The sequence below is a fragment of the Clarias gariepinus genome, chromosome 17 (genome assembly GCF_024256425.1).
Source record: "Clarias gariepinus isolate MV-2021 ecotype Netherlands chromosome 17, CGAR_prim_01v2, whole genome shotgun sequence".
In the NCBI taxonomy this organism is placed as follows: Eukaryota; Metazoa; Chordata; class Actinopteri; order Siluriformes; family Clariidae; genus Clarias; species Clarias gariepinus.
In genome coordinates this window covers 9,674,523-9,689,740 of record NC_071116.1, presented here as the reverse complement: position 1 = coordinate 9,689,740, position 15,218 = coordinate 9,674,523, and the positions used below count along the sequence as shown (strand labels likewise).

The window sequence follows — 15,218 nt, the reverse complement described above, 5'->3', positions numbered from 1 at the left end:
TCAAGTCTTTGAGTTAAAATTTATCAGATCCTGCACAACTGTTGCCCTTTAGTAGAAAAAAAGGCAAGTTCCAGTTAATGACCTTTTTGAGCAAATATTTTACATATGATGTGATCCTTAGGTAGTCAGACATCACAAATCTCAATATCATGTGTTCCTCGACATGTACAAAGCCTTCTGTACTTTATAAAGGTCGCCAGCGTGAGCCACAGTTGGTGAATGAGACTTGATGTCAAACTTTAACCAATCAGTGAAATGCTTTTGCTATTTTTTTATAAAACAACAACATTTAAAACACTTGATGTTCCTTTGAAAGTAAAAGAAAATTTAAATGATTGTTTTTGCTGCTATATCAGAAGTGTGTGAACAAATGTTTTCTCTAACTACAATAAATACTACCATAAATTACTGTTAACTGTCCTCTGGGCTGTGGATTTCAACATCACAAATGACAACAGACTACTCTTGTACAAATCTCCTGATTTGGCAAATTGTCGAATTTGGTTTACTGTTCATCTTTAAGCCTAATGTCCTGTATATAGATTAATGTTTTGTGTGTTGATTTGTAAATATTATCAATTTAAAAGTAAAATGCTAACCTGTAATTATATAATTTTCACATGGATATTGATTGCACTGCTGTCAGGAAAATATATAAGTATGACTGATGTACGATTTACAATGATCTGACGGAAACCATCATCTTAATTAAAGTGATGTAAATATAAAAAGTGAATGTAAAGTCCAAAATAAAAAATATGATGGTAAACAGCAGTCAACATTTACACACAACACAAAAACGTAAAACTGCTCTCCAAGATTTCTGAAAGAAGAAGTATGCTCTTATGCTTTGTGTAGCAGATGTGTACTCTCTCTCTTTTTCTCATGTTGTGAAGATAAAAAAAAAGAAGTGGCACTTTTTTTGGACCAATGTGCCGTGCCATTTATTACCTCTGGAGTTTAACAGAAAAAAAGTTTTTCCCAATTAACTTTTTAAAATCAGTTCAGGAAAAATGACACATTATGTTATAAAGAAACTATGTGCAGTGGACCACATTCTCACATGTACATTGTAAAAATGCCTGTTACACAATTGCAGGTAAATTCTCATTTAATAAAGACAGTACTGACAGTCAAGCCAAACACAAAGTGTCTTAGCTCAGAACTGGTAAACAGGCAAGGATCATGCTAACAGCAAACCACACAGACATGATACAAAGAATTTCCCTGATTGTATTTACCATTATTTAACTAGCTAAAAAACATGCCATTAACAAAAGTTAACCATATATACTATACATAACACCGCATACAGTATCTTGTACACATGTATCGTTTGTGTTTTTTTTAAAGCTGAAAAAAGGCTGTTTTTAGTACAGCATCAGTGCTCAGTAAAATAAAATTTTATAAGTTTAGTAAAAGTAAAGGGTATAAGTAAGTGACTTCGGTACAGGTAACATAGTAAAGGGTTACTATTAATGTCATCCTGCCCCACAAAAATTCTATGATCATTAGCTGCTGCTCAGTTCTGTTCTTTCATATAAAATGATAGGACTGAGTAAATTGCTCAGAGTCCTCAAATGTTCAGTTACCTTGTTATTCGCTGATGAGTAATAAAATAAACATAAAAAATAAAGTTGCAATTTCAGTTGTGTAGTCTAATATCTGCTTCATTAAAGCTATTTCCAGTAGTAGACTTTTGCTTGCAAAAAAAATACCTGTTATTTTTCTGCTGTGCCCCATCAGTAAACTCTTAACTGACATAAAAGCAAACATTACTTAGAATGATCAAAGGTACTGTGTGACTTTGGGCTCTCCATAAACCATGTCCATTCGTGTTTTTCGCAGAGGGCAAAGGGCAAGTTTTGTGTATACCTTATAAATACAACAGATAGAGGAATATGACACAGCAGTAAAAGCAATTCACGCATGTTGCAAAGTAATTAATTACGTAAAAATAAAATGAGTGGCCGTGTAGGAGATCTTAGTCCTAACCAGGCTGCTGCCCTGGAACAGGTGAGCATGGTTAATCCATTTGAAACTGCAAATGGTAAGATTACACCTTGTAAAATTTGTTGTTATTTTGACTAGTTTGGTGAAAAAATTGAAGATGTATATGGCCATCTTCCTGATCAAAGTGACCATTACCTGCTTCGCTGGCTCAGAGGTAAGCATGTGTTTATACATTTTGTATATATTATATTGTGAGATATATATATATATATATATATATATATATATATATATATATTTCTTTTTTTTTTTTTTTTTTTTCATTACAGGCCTGTTCACAAAAGTGCCTGACTTTTCACAAATGATAAGACATTAAATGTTTTATTTATAATTAAAATTATAATTAAAATTTATGGATTCACAGTGGTATGGTGGCGTAGTGGTTAGCACTGTAGCTTGCCAACTCCAGGGTTGATGGTTAGAGTCCTGCCTTTGGATCTGTGTGTGTGGGCGTTTGTATGCTTGGTGGGTTACGTCTGAGTACTCCGGTTTTCTACCACAGTACAAAGACAACTAGAGTAGGCTTATTGGCATTTTCAAATTGCTCATTGTATGCGAGTAATTTCACCCTGTAAAGTGTGTGTCTACCTAGTACTCCGAATCCCCTGGGATAGACTCCAGGCCTCCTGTGACCCTGCATAGGATAAGCGGTATAGAGTATGAGTGAGAATGGGTGAGTGATGGTGAATACACAGAAAGTTTAATCTACTGATACTCTCAAAACAGGCATGATCCATCTTGCCATCATCACATGCAAAATTTTACAATATAATTAATTTAGGTATTTAATTTTTAGGAGATTAAGGTATTAATCTCCTAAGGTAACTTAAAAGTTGATAATCTTGGAGACAGTCTTTATTTGAATAATGTTGTAAATGTGCTTCTAGCATGCAGCAAATGTGCACTCACACATAAAGAAATGATCAATAATCAAGGTTGGATAACGTTTGGAAATATTTGCAGTTTAAGCTGATTTCAGAATTGGATGTTTTTCATTCACCCAGGAAAAAAAAAAGTACAAAGATTATTTCCTAGGTCAGGTGTCAAAAATGTGTGCCTAATCTGTGGGCTGGTTCAGGTAGTCACATTTACAACACCAAGCCATTATTTTGTGTTTGTCCTAATGACTTGCAGTTTTAGGACATGCGTTAGAAGAGAAGTTCAAGGTGAAATTCAGGATGCTTTTAGTGCAAATATTTGTAGTTCTCTCACCTGATCTTTTTCCATTGCAAAAATATTTGCTTATTACTTTTAAACCATATTTATAATTAAGTTGTGTTTACTATGAATTAATTATGATGAACACTTATGTACAGAACCAAAATATTAAAGAAATAAATTAATTTATAATTAAAAGCATATAGTGTTTATACAGTAGGTGTAAATAGTTTTGGCAGTGTAATTTCCTCCCAATCCACCATAAAAGACATTTAATAATTGTTTTACTTACAGATCATTTTGTGATCTAGTTGAGGATTCTATTGTTGGTTGATATGGTATTTTAATTATTTCTTTGAAATTACTGTGTACTGTGCACTGTGCAAGCAATGTCCTTTTAATGCCATTACTAGTTATTTTATATTTAATAATGCAATTGCATTACACAATGCTACATATATCCTGCAGACAGCTTATTTCTCATATTTAATATTTATGAATAAATCTGTAATAGAAATTTTTATCTTTATCAATAATCTGTCATTTGAGTCCGTACATAAGTGAGTACTGCATGAAGCACAGACATTTATAATATATATTTGAATATTATATGTTTATACTATAATTTTTATAATATTTTAATAATTTCTAAAACTATTCTGTTGTAACAACATGTTTGAAAGTTCCCATACTTATATGGAGGATTACTACATTATCAGTTTGCATAAATCTGTTATTCATTTATTGTACTGTACCGTTTTTCAGAATTAGTTTTTCAAACTAGCTCATCTGTCATCTTCACATTCTTTTACGCACACATACATACGTACATACATACATACATTCTTGTATGACGTGAACAATTAACCAAAGTGCTTGACCTGTGCACCTACCTTTATCTGCATAATGTCATGCATCATCTTGCATTTTTTTTTTGTTTTGTAGCCAGGAGCTTTAATATCCTGAAGGCTGAAGCAATGCTTAGAAAGGTGATTTTCTATTATTCCTAATTAACAAAATGTAAATAAGAATGTATAAGAATGGAATTGAACAAAATGTTATAGTAAAATAATCAATATGTTAATGTCCAGTGCATAGTGAAGTTGATGTTGCTAAACATAAAACAAGAGCGTGTCATAATTTATATTATTTTTATTTATTTATTTTTTATTGGTATTTAACAACAACAAAAAAGCAGAGCCAGATCAATATACAATTGACACCCACAACAAACATTAAAAGAAACAGTAATTTGTTGATATAAGAGTAAGGATGGAAAAGCCAAACAGCAAAAAAGTCTAGTAAAAGAAAATATAAAGGGAAGAAATAGTCATAATTGTTCAAGTAGATCCCACAAATGGGTCCATATCCGCCAGAATAGTTTAGATCTGTTCTGTAAGTCGTTTATAATTTTTTTCAATGGGAGACGATTAGCCACTTGTGCCATCTTTAAAGTTGTTACACAAGATGATGACCATAAAATAAGTATACATTTCTTTGTCAGATAAGTAATAAAATTTAGTAAACAATTTAAATCAGAAGGAAGATCTATTAATATTTGCAATTTAGCAGATATATAGTTAGGAAACAAAGTGAATTTTCTAGGCAGTAGTTTTCTGAACCAGATCATGCACCTCATACCAAAAAGTTAAAATTTTCTTACATTCCCAGAAAAGATGAGCATGTCATAACTTATAATTAATGAGATGATTAGTTTTACAGCAAGTGGATCCTTACTTATTTTGGGAAATAATTCTTCTCTGACAAAATTTTCTATAACAAAATCTTACGTAATCTTATTTTAAAATCTTTGAACTTCCATGTTTTAAACTAACCTCAATAGGTAGCAACCTTTTTTAAAGCAAAAGCCGATGTGTCATAATGAATCAATCATATTACTTCTTTTGTAAAATTAAAATTTAAGAAGATAATTTTTAAGATTAAGGTCAATAAAATATTTTTCAAGCCGAGGTGTTAAGATTCAGATCTCTATATGGGCAGATATTGTACACTATATGCATGTGCGAGTGTTTGGCCAAACCTGTTAATTATTGAACTCAGGAGTATTAATTAGGCCCTTTAGCCCCAGTGAAGAGAAATCTTAAGGCTACCAAGGTTTGGCCAAATACTTATATAAATATAATAATGGACAATTTGAACTTTGATGGCCTTGTATACTTTATTTCCTTGTATTTGTAAGGTATACAAACAACAATATTTAATTAATATTTAGTGAAACTTCATTTGCATGTTGCTAGGTTGTGAGTAAATGTGAAAGGACTCTTGATGCTCTGCCATACCGCGATCTCAGTTTGGGTATTTTACACACACTTACCTCAGGTTGCCGCGGATATCTTTGCTTAAATGACAAGTTTTTGTTTTTGTTTGTTTGTTTGCTTTATCGAACGTATGAGACAAACTGGTTTTAAACTTCCTGCAAAAAGAAAAAACAATATTAATCTGTCCATTTCTTTTTGAAGGTTCAGTGTTCATAATCTCCTTTTCTTAGAGCCTTAAAGCCATGCTATGTTGCACTTTCGTTTTTGTTCCTTCCGTGAGCACTGTCTATACACAGTAAACCATCACGTTAATTGGCAAGTATATGATGTTTATAGCCACTCCTACCTTGAGGGGTAAAAGGCACTAGATTGAGTTGTGCATCACAAAGTAAATGAAATTCTTTGATGGATTCGCGGACAATGTTGAAGGCAAAAAAATATAAAAATTCCCCCTTTGTTACTGTCACTGTTTTGCTGATTATGTTTCTCATGATCTTTTAATTAAAAAAAGATTTGTGTGCATCATCAACACTTTTTTTATTCTATAACATACTATATAATACATCTTTTAATATGTAGGTTTAAATTAAATTACAAACTTAAATAACCATAAACACAAATGCAGGCTTATTTATCTATTGTGACAAAACTGTGGTTTATGGAGTTATATCTTTTTGCAAAATCACACAAAATCCATAGTAATTTTGTTAACAAAAAAGAAAACGTACAAAATATTAAGTTTGCAATGCTTCTTGCTTTACTTGAGGAAACTGTCAAACCTTTCAGATAAAAAGTCATTCTTTCTGTAGATAATCATAAACATTCATACCATTTTTCCGCTAGCTTAAAGTTAATTCAAAACAATGAACCTTTTACCAAAATGATAATCTAGCTTCTACTATTCAATTCAATTCAATTCAATTTTATTTATATAGCGCTTTTAACAATGGTCATTGTCTCAATGCAGCTTCACAAAGATGAAAGAAATTCAAAAAAAATAAATAATAATAATAATAATAAAATAATAAAATATTAATAATAATAATAAATTGTGTATGTGTGAGAAAAATGTGTCTAGATAATAACGAGATGAATGAATGAAATTTCTCTGATGAGCAAGCCAAGGGTGACGGCGACAGTGGCAAGGAAAAACTCCCTGAGATGGCAATAGGAAGAAACCTTGAGAGGAACCAGACTCAACAGGGAACCCATCCTCATTTGGGTGATAACAGATAGAGATGATATAACACCATGTGTGTTATGCAGCTGAGAGTACAATATAACAGAAATTCTTTAAATTAACATAACAATACAATAACAATTAATTAACAATTAATAAATTAACAATTAATACTATACAGTAGGAATCCTAGTGTATTCAGATAACTGCATTAATATGAATCTGTTTTCTTTGCAGCTGACACCTTTCTTAGATCCATGCTCTCAGAGAAAGTTAATCCACATCTGATATTTAAGATTTTAAGATCACAACTTTTTGATAATATTCCCATTTTCTCGATTACATTAACTTTGTGAAGGGTTTAATATTTTGTTCTCTTAAATTGTTAAAGCTAGTTTTTCCTTTAAACATGTTGAGCGCAAACTTTATCAGTGTGATTTAATTTCCAGCATGTGGAATTTCGCAAGCGTTTGAAAGTAGATTCAATCCTAGAAGACTGGAAGCCACCAGAGGTAAGATCGTTGTCAATAAAATTCGAAAGGATCAGCACAGTTTATTAGTAATAATGATGTCCTGTGTATTTTGTTTAACATTTTACTCGGGTGATTTGTTCAGGTAATCGAGCACTATGTGTCTGGCGGGATGTGCGGCTATGATCGAGAGGGAAGTCCAGTCTGGTATGATATTATTGGTCCCCTTGATCCAAAAGGCCTCCTTATGTCTGCTACCAAGCAAGACTACTTCATGACCAAAGTTAGAGACTGTGAACTTCTACGGAGAGAGTGTTTAAGGCAGTCTGAGAGGGTAGGATTTGTCTGCTCTGTTTTTAAACTTGACCTTGTTCTGTTTATACTTAAGCTTTATTCACCTTTAAATCTGTACTAAAAACTGCATAGTGTGCATATTTTGTATATACAAAAGAGGTCTGTCTGGAAAGTATCCAGCAATGTAATATAAAAAATAGAGAAATTTATTGAAGTAGATACAAGAAACTTTGTACATAAAACAATGACATCTCTGTCCGTCTGTAGGCACGTTGGGACCTTACATACTCCTCCTAGTGTCTCTTCCACTGTTTAAAGCGTTGCAAAATCCTTTTTTGGAAATGCCTTCAGCTACCTTAATGCATTTTTCCCGGAACCTCACAGACGGTTGGAATCCACTCAATGCATCGCTCCTGAATGCCTTTTAAATCATCCAAATAGCTTCAGTGTAGGAATATTCATGCTCAGAGCAAAATTTGATGCAGATTTCTTGCTCTATGTACACATATTCACTCAACTGTGTCTAGCGTCCCATTGACAAGTACGGTGAAGTAAAAGTTGTTCACACATGCGCATTCCATTCCACTGTCCTTGGATGCCATTCTTGTTACATTAAGAATGCCTAGATATTTTCTAGACAGACCTCATATAGTGTGTAGGTATGTATGTATGAATACATACACACACACACACACACACACACACACACACACACACACACACACAGTGTTTATATAAACTGTGTGTGTGTGTGTGTGTGTGTGTGTGTGTGTGTGTGTGTAAATAAAAAGACTGTATGTTAATCTTATGAGCATTGCTTTATTAGCTGGGAAAAAGAGTGGAGTCCATCACTCTTATCTATGATTGTGAAGACCTTGGCCTTAAACACATCTGGAAGCCTGCAGTTGAAACTTATGGCGAAGTAAGTCATGACAAACAAAAAGTCTGTCCAATTAAATAAGTTCTGCATACTTGATACTATTTGAATATTGTTTTTTTTTTATGGTTTAATTTTATTATTTAATTTCTCACATATTCTAAATCAGCTACACATAAAATGAAATATTTCCAACATATTTTTATTTTATTTTAAATATTATGGCTCACAAGTAATGAAAATCAAAAATCCAGTATGTCAAAATATTAGTATATTTTATTTTACGTTTGGGAAAAAAATACTATTCATACAGTTTAAATACAGTGTATTTCTTTATGACTATTTTGACTATTTTAGTACACACATGGGGAAGACTGCTAATTTAACAATTTGACACCTTCTACTAAGCGAGTAGGAAAAGTGTGGTAGGAAAAGTGCTCAAGCAGCAGGGATGACTGCAGGCCCTAACAAGTTTGTCAACCAAGGCTGATTCAAGAACTTGGGAGAGCTTCACAAGAGTGAACCATTGCCAACTGGTCCAAAGTCCTCTTTTTGAAATAAAATAAAGTTTGCATTTTATTTGGAAATCAAGGTCCCAGAATCTGGAAGAAGAGGAGAGGCACAGATTCGAAGTTTCTTAAAGAGCAGTATGATGTTTTTACAGTCCGTGATGATTTATCATCTGCTGGTGTTGGTCCACTGTTTAAGAGCACATTATGCTTCTATCTGCTAACAAGCTTTACACAAATGCTAATTTCCTTTTCCAGTGGGCCTTATCTGCCCGCAGTGCCCAAGCTACAACGAACTGATATGCTGATCATAATTTTACTGTACTTAATTGGCCAGCCAACTTACCTGACCTGAACCCTGCAAAGTATCTAGGGGGCATATGGATGGCTGCTATCTGGTTTTCAATAACATCTCAGTATTGCCACAGACTGATTGCTTCAATGCAATTTCACAGTGATATAGTAATTTGTCCAAAAAGTATTGAACATTAGTTTTCAGAATTTCAGTTTGTGTGTTTTTTTTTTTTTTTTTTTTTTCAATGATCTTTTTCAAATATTTTAAAATACTGGATTTTTTATAATAATAAATAATAATCACAAAAGTCAAATAAAAAGAAAAAAAAATCACTTGATATGTAATGAGGGAAATTTTTTAATAAAACTAAATATGAAGGAAAATGTACCTTTTCATGATATTCAAATTTTTCGAGATCCGTTGTATTTCTTATTTTATTTATGCATTGGCAGATTCTGACCATGTTTGAAGAAAACTATCCTGAGGGCCTTAAGAGGGTTCTTATTATTAAAGGTAATGTGTAATGTATGTACTGTATACAGTGGGAGAAATAAGTATTTAATCCCCAGCAGATTTTCTAAATTTGCCAACTTACAAAGAAATGAAGGGTCTATAATTTTTATCATAGGTTTATGGTAAAGGATTGAGACAGAATATCAACCAAAAATCCTAAAAAAGCACATGATACAAATCTTATGAATTAAGTTGCATTTCAATGAGGGAAATAAGTACTTTATCTCTCCGTAAATTTTCTAATGGATTAAGGTCTGAAGACTGTCTAGGCCATTCCATGACCTCAATGTGCTTATTCTTGAGCCACTTCTTAGTTGCCTTGGCAGTATATTTGGGGTCATTTTCATGCCTGAAGACCCATCCACAACCCATCTTCAGGAGGTTCTCATCCAAAATTTTACAACACATGGCCTCATCCATTGGCCCCTCTGTGCGGTAAAGTCAATATGTACATTTAGCAGAGAAACAGCCCCTAAGCCTCCGTGCTTGACTGTAGGGACTGTGGTGTTCTTAGTGTCACAACTCCTGCACAACTTAATTCATAACATTTGTATCACATGTTTTTTTCTGGATTTTTGGTTGATATTCTGTCTCAATCATGTACCATAAACCTATGATAAAAAATTATAGACCCTTTATTTCTTTGTAAGTGGGCAAACTTAGAAAATCTGTAGGGCATTAAATACTTATTTCCCTCACTGTATGTTATGACCTTACATTATAAGATGAGCAAGTGATTACATTTTCATTTAATTTTATTTTCAGTTAATATCTGATTGTAAGCAGCACAATGACTTAATGGTCAGCACTGTTGCCTCGCAGCTTTGGAGCTGGTCTGTGTGCATGGATGTTCTCTCCATGCTCAGTGGGTTTCCTTCCTACTGTATTTCTGAAATAGTCAGGTTTCATCCTACAGTCCAAAGACGTGCATTAAAGAATGGCTGACGTTTTCCAAATTGCCCATAGTGCATGATGGGTGTGTTATTGTGTGTGCTTGGGTCCTACAATGGGATGGCACCCCATCCCAGCTGTCCCCTGCCTTATGCCCGGAGTTCCCAGGAATATGCTTCAAGCCCTCAGTGACCCAGCACAGGATAAGTAAAATGGAAATTAGATGGATCTGACTGCATAACAACCAAAGTGCAATCAGTTCAGAAATTTGGGACCAACATGGAATTGTCAAAATGTGCTTTTCCACTGTTTACAGCCCAGTATAAAAAATTTTTTTGTCCCATAGATAGATTTTCTATTCATGATAATGGTACGAGGGTGAATTTTTATGTAACATACATTAAGTCAGGGGCATTTAGGGGCCTCACAGTAATCAAAACATCAACTGTTTGATCATTTGTCTGTTTTTGGATTAACCGGGGTTCAGTTGGAGTCAGCTCCTGCCAAGATACCACACGGTTTATCTTTAAAACCTACAGGTGACATCACAGATCTGGTCTGTCTAGTTCTTATACTGTTTATGATAACAATTGCCATTGTATGTGACCTGTGGATTTTTTGTTTCTTATTTCTTGTAGCACCTAAAATCTTCCCTATTGCCTACAACTTGATCAAACCATTCCTGTGTGAAGAGACTCGGCGAAAGATAATCATCGTTGGCTGTAGGCCTGCTGCATTTAATATTCTCATTTCTTGTATACAGAAGAATAGTGCAATTACTGACCTAGATAGAGATAAAGATATATATATATTTTTTATAAATGATTTTATCCTCCCACAGCCAACTGGAAAGAAGTACTTCAGAAATATATAGAACCAGATCAACTGCCCGTGGTCTATGGAGGCACATTGACGGATCCAAATGGGAACCCTTACTGTAAAACTATGGTCAGTATGTCTACAGAAATATGTCCACCAAACATGGAAAAATACAACAAATCCATTCAAATAGTTAACCGTTTAAGATGATATTCGATTAAATATAAACACAAGAGGGCAAAAACAGGACAGGTAATTTGGTTAATTAAAATGATAAGAGGATTGCACCTTTGCCTTTAGTAGTTTATCATACTGCTACTGTCTAACAGTGACATTATAACTATTTCAGATGTCCTCATCACATTACAGGTATCATACCACTGAATTGTTACACTCCTATTTCAAACATAGCAAAGTGACTGGACACTGCAACTTTTTCCAGGTGCTCCACATCTATCTAATATTATTTTTAATGTGATAAGCAGCATTTTTTTTTTTAAACAGGCTTGTCTACTTTTTTAAAGAAAAATGATATTTGTTAAGATCCTTTTTTTTTTATGAACTTTATTTCCGTATTAAAAGGTGCACACAAAGAGCTAGGGTTTGGTGTGTGTGTGTTTTTGGAATTTTAAAAAGTGCATTGCCCATGTCCTTCTGCGTTTCCTCTGGGTTCTCTCGATTCATCATAGTTCTCCAGTTCCCTCCCTCCTTTAAGAAAAGCTGCCAGTGAATTGACAATAGCAAATTTCCCAGGTGGTAATGTAATGTATGAGAGTGTGTCAGTGTGTGCATTGTTGCCTATTATGAACTAGTCTCATTCACTTTTTCCCATCTAGCTGCATTTTTCTTTCAGATTAAATATGGTGGTGTAGTGCCCAGGTCATACTACATAAAAGATTCTGTTAATGTGCAGTATGAGAAGTGCATCACCGTTAGCCGTGGTTCTGATCACCAGCTTGAGTGTGAAGTTCTTGTCCCTAACTGCTTGTTAAGGTGAATAATGAAATCAATATCCTTTCTTGTCTTTTCTGATGTCATTCATTCATACATTTACGTATGTTTAATTCTAGATGGCAGTTTGTTAGTGATGGTAGTGATATTGGTTTTGGCATCTACATGAAGACTAAAATAGATGTGAAACAGAAAATCACAGAAATGAGGGAGATGTTGCCAACTACACGTTATAATGCACATCTAGTGCCAGAGGATGGATCCTACGCATGTGAAGAACCAGGCATCTGTAAGTACAGACTTTGTCAATATTTGTTGTTTTACAATCACTTGTCCTCTTTGTGTGTTACTTTTTTAATCCGATATATGTTTAGAACAACACTATTCACATATTTTAGAGGTCTCATTACACTATTGTAGTACTACAAATATTCAATACCCCCCTGGATATTTTATGTCCTTTAAAATATATAATTTTCAGAGCTCTGTGTGGCTATATAATTTTGCCTCTCTCCACAGATGTGGTGCGATTTGATAACACTTACAGTATTCTTCAGTCTAAGAAGATAAGATTCACAGTGGATGTTGTTCAACCTGAAATACACACAAAAAGCATGGAGGAACAGGCATGACTTGAGAGTACTTCACCTAGCCAATATGAGACATGGTTATTTTGTTTATGTTTAAAATTTATTGTGTTACATATACACAATAGGCTTTGTGTTTACTGTAAACCTGATCCAGATAAAAGGGTTATATCACATTAAGCATGGAAAATATTCCGACAGGATTTTCTGGTTTCATTTTTAAACATGGGAAAACTTTGCTTATTTTTAACAGGTGTGTGTAAACTTTTAAAATCTACATTTTCTGAATTGTATGCCCCTTTGTAGACACATAATGGGTCATAATTCAATTACTGTCAAATTTGAAGTCCATTAGTATTAGGGTAAGATGTTCATATTTAGAGGTGTTTTAACTAAATTTTTAGATTATCCAATTCACATTTGAATATGCCTCCAAAGCTGCCCGACATCTCTCGAGCAGAGCTGTTTGAATTAGTGTGATAAGTGGGTGGGGAAGAATACATGTTTCCTCACATTTGTCAAACGTATTTCCATATTTTTTTTTTTCATTTTGTAAAGCTGCTTTGTGACAATGACCCATTGTTAAAACAGCTGGATAAAAAAAAATAATTAATTGAATAAAGGGCAACCAGGGGACATGCAACATTTTTCAGTATTAAATCCTCACTACCTGTGCTCAAATCAACTATGAATATGACACCTTATGTAGGGCCTTAATTGTTCATGGGGAACAGGGGGACATGCCCCCTTAATGTGCAAAAAAATGATTTTTTTTTTTTTTTTATAAAATAAGTAAATAAATAAATATGAACAAAATATGCAAATAAAAAAATAAATAAACTGACATCTATTAACCAAGATTCAAACTCATGAAAACTTCTTTTGACATGACTTATCCATTTTTACACTTAATTTGGATGAAGCAGCATTCAATGTGTTACACTTACTGTATGCATGTGTGTCTGTGTACTGTGTCTGTGTGTAAGTCGATGAAAGGAGCTGTCTGCCATGGTCCCACCAGCAGTGTGTAAGGTGAAACGAATATTAGTAGAAGATGGCACTCTGTGACTGCGTCTTCATCTATACAGTGTGCAGTTATTTTATTACAAAAGACTAAACTTTACATGGTGTCAGATAGACAAGTATTTGCATCGACTTGACTTAATTGAGGATTCTTTCAAGCTGCTTGACACATGGAAAAAAATTACGGCAACACATTGAACTAATGTTCTCCAGACCACTTTGCTCTAAGCAAGTGGAGATAACTAGCTCAAAGATGAGCTAAAGAAAATTTAAAAAATAATCATAATTTTTAAAAAAATGACAGAGTGGGTAAAAGATTTAGTAGTATTGGAAAAAGCCAAAAACAGGCTTAGTGTGTTTAGACCCTGTCCCTTAAATAAAACCATCCAGAGGCCCCATTATCTGCTCCCCCTCTCTAGATGACACACTGTGGCAGGTGCGCAGTACTTTAGCATACTACTGCAGATGCCAAGTCAGGGTCGTGTCATCTCATCATCTGTACCACTTAATCCTGTATACAGGGTCGCAGGGGCCGGAAGCCTATCCTAGGAGGCTTAGAGCACGAGGCGGTGTACTACTCTGGACAGGGTGCCTATCAATCGCAGGGCGCACACACACACACACACACACTACAGGAAATTTAGGAACACCAATTAACCTAACTTGCATGTCATTGGACCGTGGAAGGAACCCAGATAACCTGGATAAATATAGTTTGTTGATACTCTCAGGTGTCGCAGTCATCATAGATGACGTACAGTAATAGCCGCATCACAGAGGAACACAACATGAATCTTCGAGTTGTGCTAGAGAGAACAGAATAGAAGCGCATAAAATAGAACAAAGAAAAAAGCACTATCTGGATGACGGTGGTGAGATATTTTGGCCACAAATTAACACAAGGTGGTGTCAGACCAGTCTTCAAGACTTCCCCACATAACAAAGCAGAGCTCAAGACTGTACTGGGCATAGTCATTTACCTCTCCAGGTTCACCCCAAAGACCACAAGCTCCACTGCGACAGTTTTTAAAGAAGAGTAGTGAATTTGTGTGCGACTCAAACCATTAAGTGAAGGACCTCCTAACACAGGAACCCGGCCAATCCATACTTTGAGCACATTAAAGATGTGATATTGATGGTTGATGCATTCAAATGTGACTTCATTTAGGAAAGAAAAAAAGGTGAATATGGCATTAAATGAGACTAAAATGAACTATGCCCAGATTAATAAAAGCTATACAGTATGCAGTGTTATTTGTATGGCTTTGCCGGTTTCTGAATGGGCGAATTCAAATCAGACCACAAGCTGCTGGAATCAATTATGCGAAAGCCATTGGTAGTTGCACCATCATTGCTATA

General features: G+C 34.3%; 1 protein-coding gene across 1 annotated transcript; it reads left to right on the top strand.

Moving 5' to 3' along the window:
* Positions 1-1,913: 1,913 nt before the first annotated feature.
* sec14l7 (SEC14-like lipid binding 7) lies at positions 1,914-13,615 on the top strand. Its single transcript, XM_053515637.1, has 12 exons — positions 1,914-2,016; positions 2,092-2,167; positions 4,117-4,160; positions 7,080-7,142; positions 7,246-7,434; positions 8,221-8,316; positions 9,528-9,588; positions 11,118-11,201; positions 11,321-11,427; positions 12,152-12,291; positions 12,369-12,538; positions 12,769-13,615. The coding sequence occupies exons 1-12, from the start codon at positions 1,963-1,965 to the stop codon at positions 12,879-12,881; spliced, it is 1,197 nt and encodes a 398-aa protein (XP_053371612.1). The 5' UTR covers positions 1,914-1,962; the 3' UTR covers positions 12,882-13,615.
* The last annotated feature ends 1,603 nt before the right edge of the window (positions 13,616-15,218 follow it).

Excerpts from the sequence above, each read along its gene's own strand:
- sec14l7 (XM_053515637.1), top strand. The coding sequence starts at position 1,963 with ATGAGTGGCCGTGTAGGAGATCTTAGTCCTAACCAGGCTGCTGCCCTG. Across the intron at positions 8,317-9,527 it reads CAGTTGAAACTTATGGCGAA|ATTCTGACCATGTTTGAAGA; the intron begins GTAAGTCATGAC and ends ATGCATTGGCAG. Across the intron at positions 12,539-12,768 it reads ATGTGAAGAACCAGGCATCT|ATGTGGTGCGATTTGATAAC; the intron begins GTAAGTACAGAC and ends CTCTCTCCACAG.